This window comes from Chinchilla lanigera, unplaced genomic scaffold (genome assembly GCF_000276665.1).
Source record: "Chinchilla lanigera isolate Chin_1 unplaced genomic scaffold, ChiLan1.0 scaffold00002, whole genome shotgun sequence".
Taxonomy (NCBI): Eukaryota; Metazoa; Chordata; class Mammalia; order Rodentia; family Chinchillidae; genus Chinchilla; species Chinchilla lanigera.
The window spans coordinates 33,478,924-33,498,149 of record NW_004955403.1 but is presented as its reverse complement, the minus strand read 5'-3'; the positions used below and the strand labels follow the sequence as shown (position 1 = coordinate 33,498,149).

At 50.1% G+C, this 19,226-nt stretch overlaps 1 protein-coding gene across 1 annotated transcript in view; it reads right to left on the bottom strand.

Moving 5' to 3' along the window:
• Nucleotides 1-16,536: 16,536 nt before the first annotated feature.
• Nucleotides 16,537-19,226, bottom strand: part of Hand2 (heart and neural crest derivatives expressed 2) — a gene marked incomplete in the record, with an annotated part of 3,580 nt that continues 890 nt past the window's right edge. Inside the window, 2 exon segments of the mRNA XM_005373539.2 lie at nt 16,537-17,297; nt 18,594-19,226. Of these exon segments, the coding sequence (XP_005373596.1) occupies nt 17,199-17,297; nt 18,594-19,145 (651 nt within the window).

Genomic DNA, 19,226 nt, shown 5'->3' with positions numbered 1-19,226 from the left:
CTCCGAGGGCCGGAGTGGCGGGACCCGGGCGCGCGGCTTCTCCCCCAGCTCTGCGCCTCGGAGCCCTGCTCGGGGCCGCAGCGGCCAGGCCGAGCCTCCTCTCCTGCTCTCCTTCCCCGGTGAGCTCACTTCCTCCCTGCGCCCGCTTCCGTCGGCGGGAACCGGCGGCTCCGACTTGCCCGGGGCTGACCTGGGTAGCGTCGGAACTCGGGGCGTCCAGCCTTCCCCGAGGACCTCCCCTGCCCGGGCGCTCCTTGGGAAAATGCCCGGGAGGTGAGACTCCTGGAGAGGAAACGAGGAAGTGGAAACCCGTGAACTGCGAGGATACGGCTTCTTTCTGGCCCAACTCAGCGCGGGGAGGAAGGGTAGGGCCGTGGGGGAGATGCAGCGAGATGCCCTCTGACTGCGACCCAGCGCCCGCTCTTTTTCTTCCTTCTTTCTTGCCCACCCTCTTTTCCCTCGTTTCTCATTTGAGTTCACTTGCGTTTTAAAAATTCATATGCAAGCACATTTGAAAAGCAATTTCGCATTTTAAAGTCGGCAGCAGCAGAGGGAGAATTACAAATAGGATTGAATTTAATTAGCTGGTAATGCTCCTCTCATGCCCTATAATTAAACGGAGATTCTAGTGGCGCTTCAGGGTCCACAAGTGATTATTACAAGCATATTTTACATTTACATTAAAACTTTGTCCCTGGGGCGTAATCCAGAATCTGGCTCCATTTATTCAGGTTTTGAACTTGAGCACGGAGAGCAGAATACTGCTCCCTAGCAACGAAAGTCTGGCTTAGTAGGGGCTGTTGTTTGGTTTCCTTGGCGGATTTATACTTTGTCCTGTTTTGAAAGATAGTTGACAGCTCCTGAGGCCACTTTATAACTGGCCAGGGCATCTGCAGCCTCTGACCCCACAGAACCGTGCCCCCGCAACAAATTTAAAGTGGAAATTCGTGCAAAACCCAGGCACTTTGGTGTCCCCACCATACATAAAGAGGGGCATCTAGGCAGATCCAGGCAGCCCAGGCAGTGGGTCCTATCCCGCTGCCCTCAAAAGGACTGTGATGCTCTACACATATCCAGAAGCCTCATTTCGTAGCTAAGCAAACCTTTCTTCTCCAATTTTCTCCTCTACCACTTCATCTTCCTCCATCAAGTTGATCTACCAACCTGGCTCTGGGATTCCTTATGAATCCAGGCTAGTCGTCTAGCTGGGTAAGAGCCTCTGTCTCCAGCCCAGAAGCACAGCTAGCTGACAATCTGTGCCCAGTGGGCTCATCCTGTACTCCGCAGTCCTGGTGGCTGGTATCCCACCTCCTCCCCTAGACAATCTCCAAGGCTGTAAGTGAGGCGCGTGTCCATCTTGTCACCAGATTTCCAGTGCTCTTGATGAGAGCTGCTTCTTTTTTGGAAACACTATTTCCTTTCCTCTAGAGAGTAGAATCCATTCTCCTGGGCTTGCTTAGATAAATAATAACCAAGACACAGAATCTGTGGTATGAAAATTGCAACTTCTAACAGCTGTCTTGGAGTGAAGACTTTCAGGAAATGGTGGAGATAGGCCTGTTCAATTAACTGACCTCCAGATTGTCATTTCTCTGGCTATCTCTTTTCCTGCCTGGCTTTCTAAACTGGTCCCCTCCCCCCAGATATTTCCCACTGCAACTTCCTCTACATGTATTCCTTTAGCTTTCTTAAACAAGAGATCTTTAGCAATAAGTACTTCAGGAGGGGAGAAAAGGCTACCACACCTAATTTCACTACTTAACAGCCTCTATGACCAGGTATTAGGTGCATCCTCAGACCTCAGTCTTCTCACTTGTTGAAAGTGGTAGATGCAACAGGCTGAGATATATATTCATATGTACATCTGTGCTAACATACAGATAGGGAGAACAATTTAAGTCTCTGAGAGTGCATGCCCTTGGCGATTCCTAGAAGATAAGTATTCCCTTCAGGAAATGGAAAGAGACCCCCGGGGTGGAAAGCACAACATGGGGGTTAGGTCTCCTGAACACAGCCACCATCCAAGTCCACTTACAGTCACATGATTCATTAAGACCCTTAATCTTCATGAGAGCCCTAGCATCGGACCCTGTGACCCTGCTGGTGAAACCCCATAAAACTGGCCAAGAGGCTGGCCAACATATGCACATGTTAATTAGAGTGACGTGGGCCTTCAGCTTCTAGTCTGATGGACAACTTCAGGGGTGCCGGGGGCAGAGGACTTGGAATCCCTTTCACCCATCAAGTGATCTTGATTCTCACCAAGGCATCAGTTGGACACAGTAGGTGATTTCAAAGCTAACCCTGTTCTGAAGGTGACTAAGTAACTAAGAACCTCAGTAACTAAGACTAGACCCTGGCAGCAAATAGGAACAGGTAAAAATCTATTCAAAGTAAGAAACAAGAATGAGCCTTGAATTTTTATTGTTGTTATTACTTTTAGTGTTCTTATGGAACAGAGGTAGGGAGAAGCCCAAGTGAAAGAGATTTTTGGTATTAATGGAAGGGACAGATACTTCTCAACCCTCTCCCCCAGTGTACACACAGACACACCAACAGACAGGCACGTGCATGTACACACACGCACACACATGCATGGTGTGCGGAGGGGGAAGAAATGGCTATCATCTATTCAGAAGCTGAAACTGCTTCCAATACTATTTACAAGCATATGGGACGAATGGTGGCTTGGGCCAAGTTAACCACAATTCTGGCCAAGTACCAGGACTCATGGAACATCCCCAGCACAGACCTGCCTCCATCGGTCCCCTGCAAGGAACCCGTATGTAGGACATGTTTCTTACAAAGTACATCCTCTTTTCCATCCCTTTGTGATTTCTACTCGGAGGATGTCTGGACAAGCCTGTTTAGATTAGGCTGTGGAGTAAGACCCCTAAGGCCCTTCCACAATGACAGTGATATATAAGTGAAGGTGCTACCTGCTCCTTATAAAAAGCAATCACCTCTAGCTTCATCTTCATCTCTTGTTGAATTGTGAAGGCCAAAATGCTTGAGGTCTATCAAACTACACATACTTATGACACTGCAGAATGTATCTCAGTCATTTTATAATAAATATGAATTTCCCAGTCCTTCTCCACTTATAATTGGTACAAAGTAACTACAAACTGGAATATAGTAAAACTCTCTTATAGTGATACAGAGAATTTATTCATGATTCAATTAATATAAAACAGTTTAGTCCTTTCCAATTTGAGTTGAGGGACTGGGGATGTAGCTTAGTGGTAGAGAGTATGCCTAGAACTGGGAAGTCAGCCCAGTACAAATCAATAACAATAAACAAAAACAAAAACAAAAGCAATTTGAGTTGGGGTGCACACCAGAAATGAGGACCCACATTCCCACAATTCTAGATGGAATTAAATAACCTTGTTTTTTTTGTTTTGCTTTGTTTTTTTGCTCCTCTTTCTTCCTTTCCTTTTCCCTTACTCTTTGGTGTGGGTCACAGAGAAAAGACAATCCAATTTGGAGCTTTTGGGATCCTTTGTTCTGCATGTGCTCTCGTATGCTCTTTCCCAGATATTTTAAATTATGATCAGAAGGCACCTTACACCATGGCCAGATTGTATTTGCTGTGAGTCTCTTCAAAGCTTCCAGAGATCTCCCTTATCCCACCCCCATCAGCAAAACAGATATAACCAGAGTAACTGTTATCATCCTAGAGCCATACGGATGGCATTCCTGTTTGTTTTTCCAGGCATTAGGAAGCTCTGTGGAGATGGTCAAAAAATAAGTACCAGTGGAGGAGCCGGGGAGGGGGATGATTTCGCATGTACATGTTGTATATTTTTGCCTGTTCATTAGGAATTAATCTGATCTGGTTACATATGAGATGGTAGCTGCTTACTATCGATAAAATATCATATGTTGAGAAAGATGTTATCTGCTGAGAATATCCTATTGGAAAACGTGTAATGAAGTTTCTGTTTTGCTCAACAGGTCATAAACTGGAAATCTTACTAGAAAGTGATTTGTATGGAGAGGTACAAAACTTTTAAATGTGGAAAATGCACACTACCCCTCTTTTCTGTCATCTTCCTAAATGGGAAGACCTGCCAGTTGAATGTCTTTTGCTCCTCCAGAGAGGACAGACTTGCAGGACTAGCTGAGCATTCTACCCCCATGCAAAGGCTGAGCTAGAATACAGTTGAAAAACAGGCTTCACCTTCTGTAATAGACATTTGAAAGTGCACAATTTCTTTCACAGAGAAAACAACACTTTTGTCTAGAAATAGCTGCTTCTGAGAGTACTTTCCTTCCATGCATGTGCTCTTACACCTCTCAGGGCAGGCTGACGCTGCGGCTTTCTCAAAGCTCTAGCTGGAGTAGAAGTTCTTGTTAGGCAAATTCTACTCAGGAAACATGTCTTAAACCTAAATTTTAAAAGAGAAGAATACCAAACAACACTATGCAGGGCTGTGATGTAAACTCCGAAACAGAAGGGATTAACGAAATACGGAGCTGAACAATTTATTCCCTCCACCTTTAGGTAATTAAATAGCCCTTGGATGCCAAAAATACGTTAAATTGGAACTGCTATGCTCTTTAAGAAATATGCAAATAAACAAACCCCCCCAGCCAAAGGACACAGTTCGGTGGTTCACACTGGTGTTTATGTCTCCTGCAGTTTTCTCTATTGCATAGTCTCTGCTAGTAAACAATTTAAATTACTCACATGGCAAAGGTCACGTTGCAAAGTGAAAGGAGCTTCTAAAACTATCTGCTTAAAGGTATGGTATATTAAAAATCACATTGGAAATAATCTCTGTTTTATTGATGTATGTTAATAAAGAGATTCTGCTTTAAACAAAATCAGAGTATTTTTTCCCCACAAGAGCAGGTGGTCATCTACCTATTTTCCCCCACTACTCACTTCACAGTACTGGAAGCTGGAAAGGATTTCGGATAGTGACTAAGAGAAAGAATGAAGCCAGGTCTGTGAAACCCAAAAAGGTGGCAAGTGGGGGAAACAGTGGGGCAGGAAGGAAATGAAAGGGAGTTGAAAGAGCCTTGGCTTCTCCAGCTGTTTGCAGGAGTCGGAACATATGGTGCCAGGTTTTTTCAAAGATGACAAAAGATAGACAGTAAAATTCTTTTCCTTTCCCTCCAAAGAATGCCTCCCCCCAAATAAAAATATGTCTTCAGGCAGGAGACATTGCCCCTCCCACAGGGAACGAGTGGAGGGCACTTGGCACAAATTCTCATCGTTTAGTAAAAATACCAGCGTGATCATGGAAGCAACAGAGTCAAGGTGCTTGTGCTAAAAAACAAAACAAAACAAGACAGACAACCCTTCCAGATCAGTCCTGTCCTGGAGAGGGAACATCCCAATGGGTTCTTCATATTTCACCTTTTATAGACAGCCCTTTCCTCAAAGGATATATTTTCATTAGGTCATAAATGCACCAGCACAGGAGAGAGGGAAAGAGGTGCACGCGGGTGATGTGTGTGTGTGTGTGTGTGTGTGTGTGTGTGGCAAGGTAGCACCGCGTGGGCTGTGGAGGGAGGTGGGATCCTGGAGGTGGTGTGTGCCACCTACTCTTCCCAAACAGAGCCCAGGGACCACAAATTGAGGTCTCCTTAAACGAGGCTTCCTAGGGCTTCTGCCTCGTGTTGTTAGTTTTTAGATTTCCCATGGGTTTTGCTGAAGCTCCAACTGCACCAAGTCCAGACTCTAAAGGCCATAAGAAGGTTAAAAATGTAACTCGTGGGAGTTTATTCATTGGGTCCTTAGTGCCTGAGCCTAGAGGGGAAGGAAAGGGGTTATGGGAAGAAACACTTCTCACTGCATCCCCTGGACTGGAGAAGTATACCTTCTCCGACACCCAGGAACCCAACCAGGTGTCCTCAAGAGTTAATGCTCTTCGACTCCCACTCTGTGCCAGACTGGAGAGGACTTTGCCGACAGAGAATCGTCCCATCTCCCTAGCTTCTTGAAGCACATTTCTCAAAGTGAGTCCGGGTTATGTAACCTGCCTCCATTGACCGCCTCAGTCAAATTCTGAAGAATGTCTCACTCCACAGCACGGATTCACACTTAGAAGTCGGGAGCAAGTTTGAAAGTAATGTAAAACACCACCAGGACGATATATTGTTCATCTAGGCCGAATTAGCAAGCTGTATGTGTATTGCCTGTGTGTAAGTCACACTCTGAAAAGCAGACAGAATATTTTGATAGGGGTCTGAGGCGACAGACAAGAACTGGAGCAATCGTTTTCTTCCTTCTTTTTGATTTTTGATTTCTAAAGAAAGCATTGGTACCCAGCACGAGTTAGGCAATGTGCATTACAAGGCAAACAGGTCTCTGTCGTTTAAGCCCAATCACAGTGGTAGTTCAAGGCAAACTGCCTTTAAGGGACACGGTGTATATTCGCCGGTTTGCTTCAGACCGCAGGGCAGGGACAGCCCCAAGAGTATTTATTTCTAGGACTGGAAACAAAACAACCAAGCCCGTCTACTGCGTAAGAGAGCGCTTCAAGATGGACTGCCAGAGAGAGGCTTTTTGACCCCGGTGGAAATTAGTCATGTTGACAGACGCAGGGAAGGTAAATTACCCCTCGCGCTGACGTTACGCAGAAGCGCGCGGAGTTCCGACTGCGTCCCGGCGCCGAGGGGCCGGAGGCTCCCAGTTCTCCCCAGATTCCCATCGAGCCCCACTTTGCTACTCTGGACGTGCGATTTCTACTTAAAGGCGATGGAGAGAGCGGTAATAAGATGCTAGAGAGGAAACGGGCAAGAGAAAGAAAACAAACAAAAAAGGAGGGAAAGAGGGGCACCGTGCTCCTCGGCACTGCAAACCTGAGACCCGAAGAGAAAGCGAGCGCGGTTCGCAGGGGAGGGGAGAGGGGTGGAGGCTGGGAAGGAGAAGACCCGGCGGCTCCGGGCGCCCAGGCCGCCACTTGGGAGGTCCCGGCCCCAACACTGGCCGGGCCACCCCCCTCCCGCCCCCAAGGATCGAGGCTGGTGGGGGGGAGCGGTCACAATTACACTTCGGCTCCAGGCGAGGACTTAAAACTAAGTGGCGGGGACTGCAGTCTGAAAGCGAGGCCCTGCGGTCATCAGCGGGGGCCCAGGCCCGTGCGCCCAACGTTTTACAAGGCACGTGGGTACAAGGGGAAAAAAATCAAAATAAACTACTTTCATCCAACATGGGCAGTGAAAATAAAAGCTGCCTTTAGAGGAGGCGAGCGGGAGTTTTGAAATTCTGTGTGTGAAGTTTTTAATGTAGTTTTGCGGTTCCACCTTGTAACTGGGGGAGGGGTTGTGGAGCAAAGAACTGCTAGATTTGGGGGCGGAGGGAGAAGGGGACATGATGGGGGTTAACAAGTTCGCCCCACATCATATGCTGTCCTAGGGCTTTAAGGAGTTGCATACGTCCATATCCCTCCTTACACAAACTGGAGCAGAGGACTCGTGGAATGGATTGCTGTTAACAAAAAATAAGGTCTAGTGGCCCCACCCCGATTCTAAAAAAAAGAGAAAGAAAAAAAAATTGAGTCTGTAGAAGGGAAACACTGAAAGTCGTAAGAAGCATAGCATCTGATTTTCCCAGGTTGGAATACATTTCTCCTCTAAGAGTAAGTGACATGGCAACAAAAGACCAGGATCAGGGCGCAAAGAGAAGGCCACATTCACCCCAGTGGCTGGAGTGTGGGTCTCTGAATAGACGGCGCGCAGGCCGGGGGTCTCAGAGGGAGGGTGAGGTCCTGCAGCCCAGCCTGGCTTTCGGGTGAGAAGTCGGATCCTCTCGGGCAGGGCCCGGCCAGAGGAGGCGTGGAGGTCCTCCCGGACCCTGGGCCTGGCGTCTGCGGTATTTCTAGCTCTTCTGTTTCCTAGGAGAACCTTTCTAAGCCTTTCAGAGGCTTTCCCAGGTGCCTCATCCCGAGAGAGTGCAGTAGTGTGTGAGGCTGCAAGGGTATTTTATACGAAAAAATGCTCATTTTTCAATTAATACAAATTCAAGCTCGCTCTCTTCAGATTCCTCACCTGGTTTCTCCCGCATCGCCCTCTGGAACACGCCACGATCCACAGTTCAGTGGGCCTTGGGGTCTGGGATGGGTGGAGCCTAGACATCCTTTCGGAATCCAGGTGCCGCAAGCCGTCTTCTGCCCTTTGATCCCCTCTCTCCCTTTCATGCTTTCTCCCGATCCCTGCCGGACCTGGCAGCAGGTCTTGGTAGCTTAGAGTGGGGGCCAGGGCGATTGGGAGAAGGCCCTCCCTCGCCTCTAGAGAGTCAGGGGCCCAGGCCATTTCCTTATGAAGTTGCTTTTTAAATAAAAGTTTACAATAAATCCCAATGTTTTTCTGCAACAGAGCTTCCGAACCCTAAAGGGATCCAGGAATGCAATACTCCGGACCCACATTGGCAAACCAAAAGTGGGCGAATATTTTATGCACAAATGTGGCTCTGGAGGCACCCCCCTCTCACATTGTGGAGGCCCCGGATTTCCGCAACAAGTCTTCTCATCCTCGGCCCCTGCGGCCCTGCAGACCCACCTTCACTTCCTTCGGCCCTGCCTCTGCTTCTTGGCTTAGCGCTGCTCTGTCTGAAAGCGCCCCAGGCTGTCTAGAACCCGGCCCTTGTAATCTCCGCTTCTGCCTTTGTTCTTCCTTCCTTCTCGCTCTCGGCCCCCTACCGCCTCAGCTTCTCCCGGTCTCCGAGCTGCAGGGTTTGGCCAGTGCCGCGCAGCCCGCTTCCCCAGTGCTCTAGAGCTGCCCTCGCGTCCCGGGTGCGGCGCTCCTACCCACCGGATTGCCTCTGGGGACCCTTGGCTCTGGTCTTCGGCGGCTTGGCGCTGTGAGCTGGGCGCAGAGGATCGCCCCAGGCCCGCCACATCTGCGCGTTTAGTAGCCGGGGAACCCCGCAGTCGAAGATGCTCAGAAGAGGAGGAAGTGCCGAGAAAAAGAAGGCTGAAAAACAAAACAAAACAAAACAAAACAACACCCCTAACAAACGCACTCAAAAGCAACACTGAGGTTGGACTGTTTCGATTTCACAAGAAGCGACCTGGAGTATCTGGAGAAGGTTTTTGAAGACGTTTAGGAGGAAGGGTGAGCTTTCTGCTGAGAAACTCAATCTGCCATACAGTAGCGGCCCCATCTGGGAACTGTCACTGCTGACAGCACCACAGGGCACAGCCGTGATCTTCTGCACTGCCTGCACTCCCTGAAATACCCTCCTTAATCAAAGGATGTCTGCGCTGGAGCAGAGCTGGCCGCGCCGAGCAGAAGGGCCAGTGGATTCCACCCCGCCCGCCCCCTCCCCGCGCACAGCACACAGCCACGGCCCCTCGTCACGTCTCCCCAGCTCATTAATTACAAACGGAAGAGAGACAGGCTGATGTCATTGCTCTCAAAAGATCATAAACGTAAAAGAGTCATCCTGTGAGAATCCTCGAAAATGACTTTAATGAATAATTTCAGAGACAGTTATGGCTTTGGGTGATTACTGAGCGAGAATATGAAAACCAGATTTGCTAGAGAAGGCGATGGTCAGCCACTTTCCCCATTAAAACCACACAGCTTTTCTTCTTCCCCAAGGCCTAGTTACAGAGGTTGTGCTTTCAGGTTTTCTTCTTTAAAAAACAAAAGCAACAACCGCCCACTCCCCTGCATTTCTGCTTTATCCTGAAAACAAAAAATGTCAGCTGTAGACAAGGACAGTATACCTTGCTTTAAATGGAAGGCAGTTATGAACTGGTCAGTGTCCACTGGCTTCCATCTTTTTACAAAGGATGGATTTACTGCCACCTTAATTTAGAGTATCTTTTTTGGCTTCTTCTTTAGGCAATGTACATAATGAAGGTTGAAAACTCTCTGCTCCTAAGTGCACTGTTTGGTTTAAATCCTTTGAGCTGGCAGGACAGCAGAGGACCAAATGACTTGCTTCTACAGAACAATCTACAGGTCTTCCTGACTGCAGTTCTTGGTCACCAATGGATGGAAAGATGACTTGGTGCCATAACAAGGAATGGTATTTTGAAGCACCTCATTTGGTCATAGAGCTCATGGGTTGAGCTCACAGTTGCTTATGGGTTGATGATGGTGGTTGGTTATGCATTTAAAATATATGTTTTATGTATTTTAAATTCTATTTGAGAACACAGCTAGGTTGTAGGTTGGAGGAAGGGACTGGTGAGTACCTTCTGATCCTTTACAGAAATGATTTAGTTGCTTGCAAGCCTGTCTTCTTTGCCTGAAAATATAAACTAAGACTTTCTGGGCCTGTGACCCATGTGGATTTATCCTGTCTAATTCATATAAAAGTTCACTTATACTCTGAGCCTGAAAGTATGATGGCATAAGTGATGTGGATTTTCTTGCTTTTGAGTTGGTTTAAATAATTCAGAAAACTAGCTATTCATCTTCATAGACTCCCTTAAAGCAGGTCATGGAGAATTCACTCACCAGCACTGTAGAAGACTGTATTTTGTTCAGCCATTGTCTGTCCTCTCTCTAGAAGCACGGATAGACCCAGTCCTACAGATTTTAAGAATATTGTCTAAAAACCTTATTCTCTATCCCTAGCCCCAAACCTTAGAGTTCAATGCTCCTTTTCCCCTTTGTCTGAGGATATAGATGGGTTGGAGGCAAAAGCCAAGCTGTTCATATAACATTTTCCCTGGTTTAGGGGAAATGTGTCTTTCTGTCTTAGATTACACAAAAATACTTTGGCGTTTGGTGTGTAGCATTGCCTTGAAGAATTAAAAATGGAGAGAACTTTTGGGAATTTTTCGGTATTGGGTTCCAGTTTAGTTTTAATACTCTTGGGTCTCAAAATAGAATGTGTCATTTTGCTGATGTCACAAGGCTGCCTTTTCTCTCTAGGCACATTCGCTGTCACCTCTGACTGAACACCCCCAACTTGCCCATTTTGGTCCCCGTGGGAATAATTGCATGCTAGGTTAAGGCACTGAGCTACACCACCACTGAGCTACACCTCTAGCCCTCTAATTTTGCTTTGAATCCTTGCATTGCCCAGTTGTATCGAGGTATAGGGCTGATGTACAATATAATGAATTCTCTTCCTGTGGAGACTAAATAATGCAGACCTTGGTCCGCTCTTCACTTGTTGTTGATAAAGTCCCTGTCGGCAAGGTCCAGTATTTCACACCTGTCAGAGAAAGCCTGCTGAAGGTGGGGGGCCAATTGCTGCGGGTGGGTGTGGCCTCAGCCAGGGGTTCTGGAATCCTCTACGTTAGCTTTTGAAAATCATTCTTCAGAACTGAGTCCCAGACCTGTGGAATCAGAAAATCTGATGAGGCTGGGGTGAGATAGGGCTGGATTTGTAATTTCATCAATTTCCTTGGGGAGTGGGAAGTCCTTCCCCAAAAGGTTCAAGGCTCCTCGATGCACCGTCAACTCCACCAGAACCCAGGTCAGCCCGCAGGGCGCCAGGGTCAGAGGCTGGGGCGTTTGACAGCGCCTCCAGGAATTATGCACACATAGCCAGCCTGTACTCTGAACACCGGGACAGGTACACGACAAAGGGGCCGGCAAGCGTGCCTGCCCTTGAGCGGTGTTAGGCAGCGGCTCACTAGATCCGTTAGACTTAAATAGCAGGTGCGATGACACTGTTCTGTAATCAGGTTCTGTCAGCCCTCTCCACAAGGCACAAGCTCCCACTATTTTTGCTGCAACGCTATAGGGGCCGACGGGTGCCCAGGTGGGGCGGGCAGACCTAGAAGCTGTCCTAAGAGCAGCCCCCACGTCCCCTGCCCCCACCGCGGCCGGCACTGCAGCTCAGGCCGCAGCTCTTGATGTAGGAGAGCAGCGCCCTGGCTCAGGGATAGCAAAGAAGCTCCAGCCCATCAGGCCCGGACGTGGGCGGTTTTTTCTAGGAGGAATGCGCGAAACTTAGCCAGTAGGAAAATTTAAAGTGGGGAGAGGGCATTAGAAACGTCAACTGGCCCCTCCTCGCTCCAAACAAGGAAAACAAAACCGTCTTCTAGGCTAAAAATACATATTTAGAAAATCCCTGCGCGCAGGCGGGCGGCGCGTTCCAGCTGCCGGCCTGGCCCCGGGAGGACTTGGCCGCGCAGCCGCCGATTACACCCAGCTCGGCCGGGATGGCTCCGAGCCGTCTGCCCTGACGTCAGCGGGACTCTGGCCCCGCAGCAGCGAGATAGGCGAGCGGGCTGGGCGCGGGCGCGGCACTAATCGCTCCCAGATGTCTCTAATAGCGGAGATAAAGACGGACGGAGCGGCCGGGAATAAATTTGTAATCAGGGCTCTACCGTCTGATCATCAAAGAGGCCCAAAAGCCTGGTGAATTCGGAAGACTGTGTGCAGGGGGAAGCGTTGGGGAGGAAAGGTAGAGCTCGCGCTCTTGGATGGGAGCTGACTTGGGCAAGATGGAGCGGCGAGAGTAAGGACAGGAGTTTCCAACTTCTGTGCGCACGGAAGTCAGACACTCGGAGCACTTTAGCCTCCATTAGCGTGCCAGGCCGAAGCCGCTTAGCAGTTGCGGGCTCATTAGAAGTGGACAGACTGCTGTAACCCTGCACGCCGGCTGAGCGATAAGGCGGCGCTCTCAGAACTGTCCGGCCCCCGGAAACGTGGGATTGGTTTCCTCTCCTGGAGCAGCCCCTCTCTGCCTCTCCCTTTTTTAAACAGTTAAAAAACACATAGGCGCGCCCCCTCCCCCTGCTCCCTACAGCAGCACTTCCTTGCGCTGAGGAGAGCGTTGCTGGGCCTCCAGCCGGGTTCTAGTGCCCGCTCCTGGGTTTTTCTTTGCGCGAGATTCAAGGGCTCAGACAGGAACCCCGCGCATCGGTCAGGGAGACTCATTAGCGCCCCCTCCTTGTGCGGAGAACCTGCTCTTAAGAGCTGGTCCCTAAAAATGAATGTTTTCCCCCGGGTCAGCTGATTCTGAATAAGGTAGAGAGGCAGTGCCCAGGGTCCAGATTCAGCCCTCTATGGGGCTCAACCACGAGCCTCTGTTCAGACCATCTGTCCTTGGAACCCACGAGGAGCCTGACCCGTTTGCAACTCAAGGTGCGTGGGTGGAACTCAGGCACAGGGAGACGCAGAGACCGCGTTAGACAGTTGTGGAAGAGAGAACGTGAGCTGCTCGAGCAGCGTTAGAAACCGGCTTGGTTAAAGCTCTAGGAAAGGTTTCTGGCTCTTTGTGGGCCAGCTCTACAAAAGCGGTCTTGCCTTTCACAGCATCGTTCCTTCTGTGTACTGCCCCTTGCACACGCACCCTAGGCCACTGCAGCTTGCCCGGGTTCCCTCTGCAAAGCTATAGTCTGGGAAGGAGTTCGTAGGCCTGCTTCAGCTCGGCTCGGCTCGGCTCGGCTCGGCTCGTGGTCGCTTTGCTTTTGGCCACATTCTCCTCCTCCATTCCCCTTCCTGCGAATTCAGCGAGTGTCCAACTCCCTCTCTCCTCCCCGTAAGAAGCTTCTAGATCCGAGGCCTTTCTCTACTGCGGGCAGCATCCGGCAGTCACAGGTGAGGAAAAGGAGTTGACCCACCATCTGCCCCAAACTCAGGCGCACCCTTTTTCTAAGAGGGTTTAGGGGCTACCCCTCCTGGCGCCACTGTTGCAGCTATCTCCTCACTGAAGCAAACCAAGCCATTGGGTCCCCTCCGCCTGAGGGCAGCTTAGGCTAAGAGGCCCACCACTGCTAGGTGTCCTGACCCACCGCCTCGCCCACCCGGATTTTGGAGCGCCCCACACCTCCATTGCCAGAATCGCAACCCAAGTGATCTTGCTGTCTCCTGAGAGTTCTCAGCATGAAAAAGCCCGGAGAGCCGCTGTCAGTGCCGGATCTGGGGACAAAAGCCCAGGAAAACCGAGACCATGGGCAAGGAGTGTGATAGACTACGCTCTGGACTTTGGCAGATTCTTTCCCAAGCTGGAACTGGTCTGCATACGGGCACCGACACTCACAATGGCCGATCCCTCGCTCGCTGCAGCTCCAGGGTTATCAGGCTTTTGGCCTGCGCAGCGGTCTGGGGCCGAGCCCTGACAGCCAGATCCACCATCAATTTACCTTCCGCCGCCCCAGCTTCCCATTTAGCTTTTAACGTCAAATCCTACATTTTTGTCGGCTCCGGCCTGTCTAGAGCGCTTGTGATTTCCCTGCAGAAGTGATTGCTCTTAACAAAATGGCAGCAACTACATTATCCAAGCAATTAAAACAGAGGCCTTTTAGCCAGTCCCGCAAGCAGGAGATTGGGAACTTTTTTTTTTTTAACAAAGAAGAAAAGTAGTTAAAAGAGAACAAATTAGTAGTAGTTAAAAGCACAGAAATGCAGAAGAAATGGCTGCTTAACTGCCTCAGAATTTGGACCACGCGGAGAAGGAATGCTGGGTGGCTGGGAACCTTGGGATGTGGGATGTAGGGATGTTGGGATGTTGGGAAGTTCATCTCCTGAGGGAAGGGGTAATCTGGGATGTCCTGATGGCTGGCCTTTGGCCAGCTGGAATAAGTCTCTGCAGCATCCAGCAGTCATAGGTGAGGAGAGGGAATTGAGCCACCATCTGCCAAGCAGGTTTGGCTGCTGGAGGTGAGGGAGAGCTGGAACCTTTCTGCTGGCTAGGGCACTGCGTGTGCTGGGTTGAGATTCCCGGCAGGTTCGACCTGCAAAGTACATGGGGTACCCGGGCTTGGTGCTGCTGGTGGTAAAGATGTGACTGCTGCAGGAGGGAAAGGAGGCCGACAGAGCTTGATCCCTGTCAGACTAAGAGCTTGGTGTCTGGGGCACAGGTTTAAAAGCATGTGTATTAGCAAGTGATTACAGAAAGACAGTGCACCAGGATCTTTGGGTTCCCTTCCGTGGCTGCTTAATAAACCAGAAAAAAATGTTAAAAACAGCAGAAGTGCATTAAGGCCCAGATGAGTAGACCAGCTACCCAAAGAACCCACGGGCACATGTGCATAGTGAGGACAACTTCTCTCTGTACTTGTTTTTGAAACACTTTCCACTACCATTTACCCACCCCATCATTTGGGGGAACTTCTTTCTTTTGCCTCTAGGACCTGGAGACTTTCTCCTGAGCAGGTAAAATAAAGGAGGCTGGAGGCAAGAGAGAGGTGGGAGACACAGGCCAGACAGACAAGGGTTGAGAGACCAACAGAAAACCAGGGCGCGCCTTCCCCCACCTCCCAGTGCTATAAACAAAGGCAAGTGTCTGTAAACACAGCCCCTCGCCCACCAGGTCGGCTCAGCACCCGCTGACCTGCGGGGAGAAAGTTCAGATCGCTTTGGCCGAGTTGTTCTAACCCCGCGCCCTCCTGTTGTCAGCAGCTGGCAGAAGTCCGCAGAGCCACTCGCTCGTCTCTCCGGGGCACTTGGGAGTTCGCCCAGGCCGGTCTATGCAGCCCATGGCAGGCAACTGGGCCAGAGTAGGCACCAGCAAGGCCTGGGAACCCTTGGGATGTCACAGGAGGGTCTGTACCCGGGGGCGAGGCGCGAACCTTACCCGAGGATGGGTTTCAAGATGGAAACGCTCTGGCAAGCCTCTCCAACCAGAGATTTATATATGCAGCATTTCATGAAACAAACCGCTTTTTAATACGTTTCACCTTTCTCCCTCCCCCCATTCCTCCTCTTCCCCTTTCCCTCCCCCCCCAGCCTGCAGTTAGTACTTTATAACACTTCAGCTCCTCTGATTTCTAGAGCAGAGTCCAGCTCTAACCAAGTCTGCGGGGGAGGGGGCAGGGGGAAGGACGCAGGGACTTTCTTCTGGGATATTACTGGACTCTGGGACACCAGAACCCCGACACAGTGAAGTCCTTGGCTGCTGGAAGTCGGGTTAGCTTGCAGCTTCCTCTGCCGGGCAGACTTCAGACCCCGCACAGTTAATATTGAGTTCCTTGTAGCTCCTTGTAAATCTAACCCACCCCTTGCCCCCCTTTAAACCTGTGGTCTTGTTCACGATTTCTTACTTGACGTAAAATTCCTTGTTACCTAATCATCCTGTTTTTTCAAAAGCCCTCCACCGTCCCCAGCCCTGCCTGCTCAGAAGAGAATCCTCCCAATCTAGACTACAATCAAACCGCCTTTTCCCCCCTTTCCTTTCCTTTTATCCCCTGTACTTTAAACCAAACACCCTAGAGTATTTCCTGAGGCTGTAATAATGCCTGTGATTCTTCTCACACCTCCTCCACTGAAAACCTCTCACGAAACACAAATCCAAGCCCCCCACACCAGGCATCTGATTAATTTCAGGAAAATAAGGACACCGTTCCACCTTCTGAGACAACTGCAGGCCCTTTCTAGGGCCCAGGCCACTCACTGGTTTCTTGGAAGCTTGGGGGAGAAGGAAAGAGATAGGTTGATGGCAGGATTTCCACCAAGGACACATCTCTTTCACAGTGCCTCCTCAGCCTCACCGGGACAGGGACAACAGTGACTTTGATTGATCGGAACCACTGACTTTCAAATAAAATTAGAGGCAAGTACGATAATTTAGTTTACTTCTGAATATTTTAAATATTATGAAAACAAGTATAACAGCTTTGTTTTCAAAATTCTTTTGAGGTATCAGCCATTAAAAGATTAGGATTTTTGTAAAAAAAAACACACAGTGGTTTATTGAATACTTACAATGTTTACACCTTCAATATTAATTAAATTCCACTTAGTTTTAGAGGACGGAAGTGCACAAAACAAGTAGCTGTTGGAAACACCTTTGAATAGGGAATGATCACATATGAAAGGACAGCACTAGTTACCGACCCCAACGGAAATGTTAGTGGCCCTGTTTTCTGCTTTGAAATAAAATTTTATAATCATCAGGAATATTTATATCCAAAGGCCAGGGATTAAAGATACACTTCACATATGCACTAGTGTCTGCTGTCTTTATCTGGGAGGGGCTGGTTAGGTGAGGAGGGACAACGGCGGTGTCTACACAGCCAACAGGGAACATTCACACACACAGACTCTACCAGTCGAAGGGATCCCTTACCACATGGGAGTGTCCTCTTCATATTAAAATATGGAATGCTTTTCTTCAAATATCCACTGTTTTGGAAGGGGAGGTGGGGAATGGATGCCTCAAATGGGGGCAAAGAGAAGGGGACGAAAATTGCACATAAATAAACCGGATGATCCAAAGGGAAGTAGTCCTCAGAGCGGAGCTGAGGGCTTGCCGGGAGTCCTGGGTCTGTATCTGGCACGTTGGCCCCTGCCCACTCGCTCTTTCCTCCTCCTCCTCCTCCTCTTCACTGCTTGAGCTCCAGGGCCCAGACGTGCTGTGGCCAGCCTGTCCGGCCTTTGGTTTTCTTGTCATTGCTGCTCACTGTGCTTTTCAAGATTTCATTCTGGGTAGAAGGAAGGCGAGAGCAAGAAAAAAGCAAAGAGAAGATCAGAGAGGATACCTGGTCCGGAGCCACTCCAGCATTTCCTGGGCCAGAAGGGAGGGAAGGAGGGAGAGCTGAGAGAGGGATGGTTCCCAGTCCCTGACGCTGCAGAACGGTGAGCTAGGGTTTTCAGTGCCCTAGCTACCACCGGGGGGCCTGGATGCTGCAATACTCAACCAGCAGATCGGCAAGTTTATAAACAACCGCCGGTTTTCGAGTCATTTATGGAGGAGCCCAGGGTCTTTCTTCTGACTCCAGATGTAGGGGCAGTGTGTGTGTGTGTGTGTGTGTGTGTGTGTGTGTGTGTGTGTGTGTGTGTATGCTAAATGTGCCTTCCATTTTCAATAGCAATCCCAGAGCCACATTCTAAGAAAAATGGGGTGAAGTCCACTCTGCTCCAGTCAGGGCCTTTCAGCCACTGGCTCTCAGCTTCCAACCTAGAAGCTCCTTGAAGGCCTCTGAGATTTCTGGTCATTTGCAAGGTCATTTGCTTGTGCAGCCATCAAAGGGTCAAATGCTCAAAAGGAAACAGTCTCAAGAAATGGAATTACTTTTCAAGCATTCCTGGCAACTGCCTGGTGTCCTCAACACTACTGGGCTGTGGGCACTTGGTAGGGACCTGAGGGAATTTTAAGTGGCTCAGTAAAATTTGGTATTACTCCTAATAACAACAACTATAGTGATATTTAAATTTTGTCTTAAAATGTCCAGGCTCGTTCAAAGAAAACATCACAGCCAAAGAGAAACCTGAGCTGTATTTCGAGGTTCAAAGTACTTATTTAATATTCACCTTTATGTCTTTCAAGCATAGCAATAACAGCAGCCATAAAACGCTCTCAGAGTTCAGAATCAGAGGCAACCCCCCTTTTTTGGGAGGGTGAAATAATTGGAATTAAGAGCTTCTTTCATTAGAAATATCTGAAAGCAAGGTCAGACTGGAGGCCAAACGAAGGCCCAAACGGGTACGAAGTGAGGGGCCCGGCCAGTGCGACATCTGTCTGGATCAAGAGTTGTGGAGCTCATCCCTCGTCTGGAGGGTCTGTCAGAAGTGCCAAGCACCTCTCCCAAGACCTCCCCTCTTTCTGCAGAATCCTCCCCCATCTCTGTTTATGCAGGAAACCACCCCTAGCACAACCTGGTGCGATCAACGCAGTCACAGTATGAGGGTGCCACCTCTCAGCCGGACTGGAGAGAAGCTGGGAGCAGCGGACCCCTGAGCCCCACACCCCGCAACCGCCCTCCGCCCCTGGTACTGACCAGCTCCTTCTTCCGCTTTTCCTCTTTCACGTCTGTTTTCTTGATCTCCGCCTTGAAGGCCTCCGCCTCGCCGTTCTGGTCGTCCTTGGCCAGCAGGTCCATGAGGTAGGCGATGTAGCTGGTGGCCAGGCGCAGCGTCTTGATTTTGGAGAGTTTGGTGTCTGCGGGCACGTTGGGAATGCACTCGCGCAGTTCGGCGAAGGCGCTATTGATGCTCTGAGTCCTGCGCCGCTCCTTGCGGTTGGCGGTGCCTCGGCGCTTCACCGGGCGCGGCCCCCCCAGGCCCGGGGGCCCGGCGCCGGGCGGCACTCCCCCGTAATGGGAGTGGTCCAGGCCGGCGGCGCCGCTGGCATACTCGGGGCTGTAGGACAGGGCCATGCTGTAGTCGGGGGGCGACATCTCGGGGTGGCCGATGAGCCAGCCGTGGAAGTAGGGGTTCTCATCGTGGCTGCAACGGCTGGCGGCAGCGGCGGCGGCAGCGGCGGCGGCGGCGAACGGATAGCCTTCATGGTGCACCACGGGGTGGTGGGGAAAGCCCCCTACCAGACTCATTTCGCCCTCCGCGCCCCTCCACGCGCCCCAGCGTGCGCGCAGCCCCACCGCGCCCTCCGCCCGGGGCCCTGCTTCGGCGCT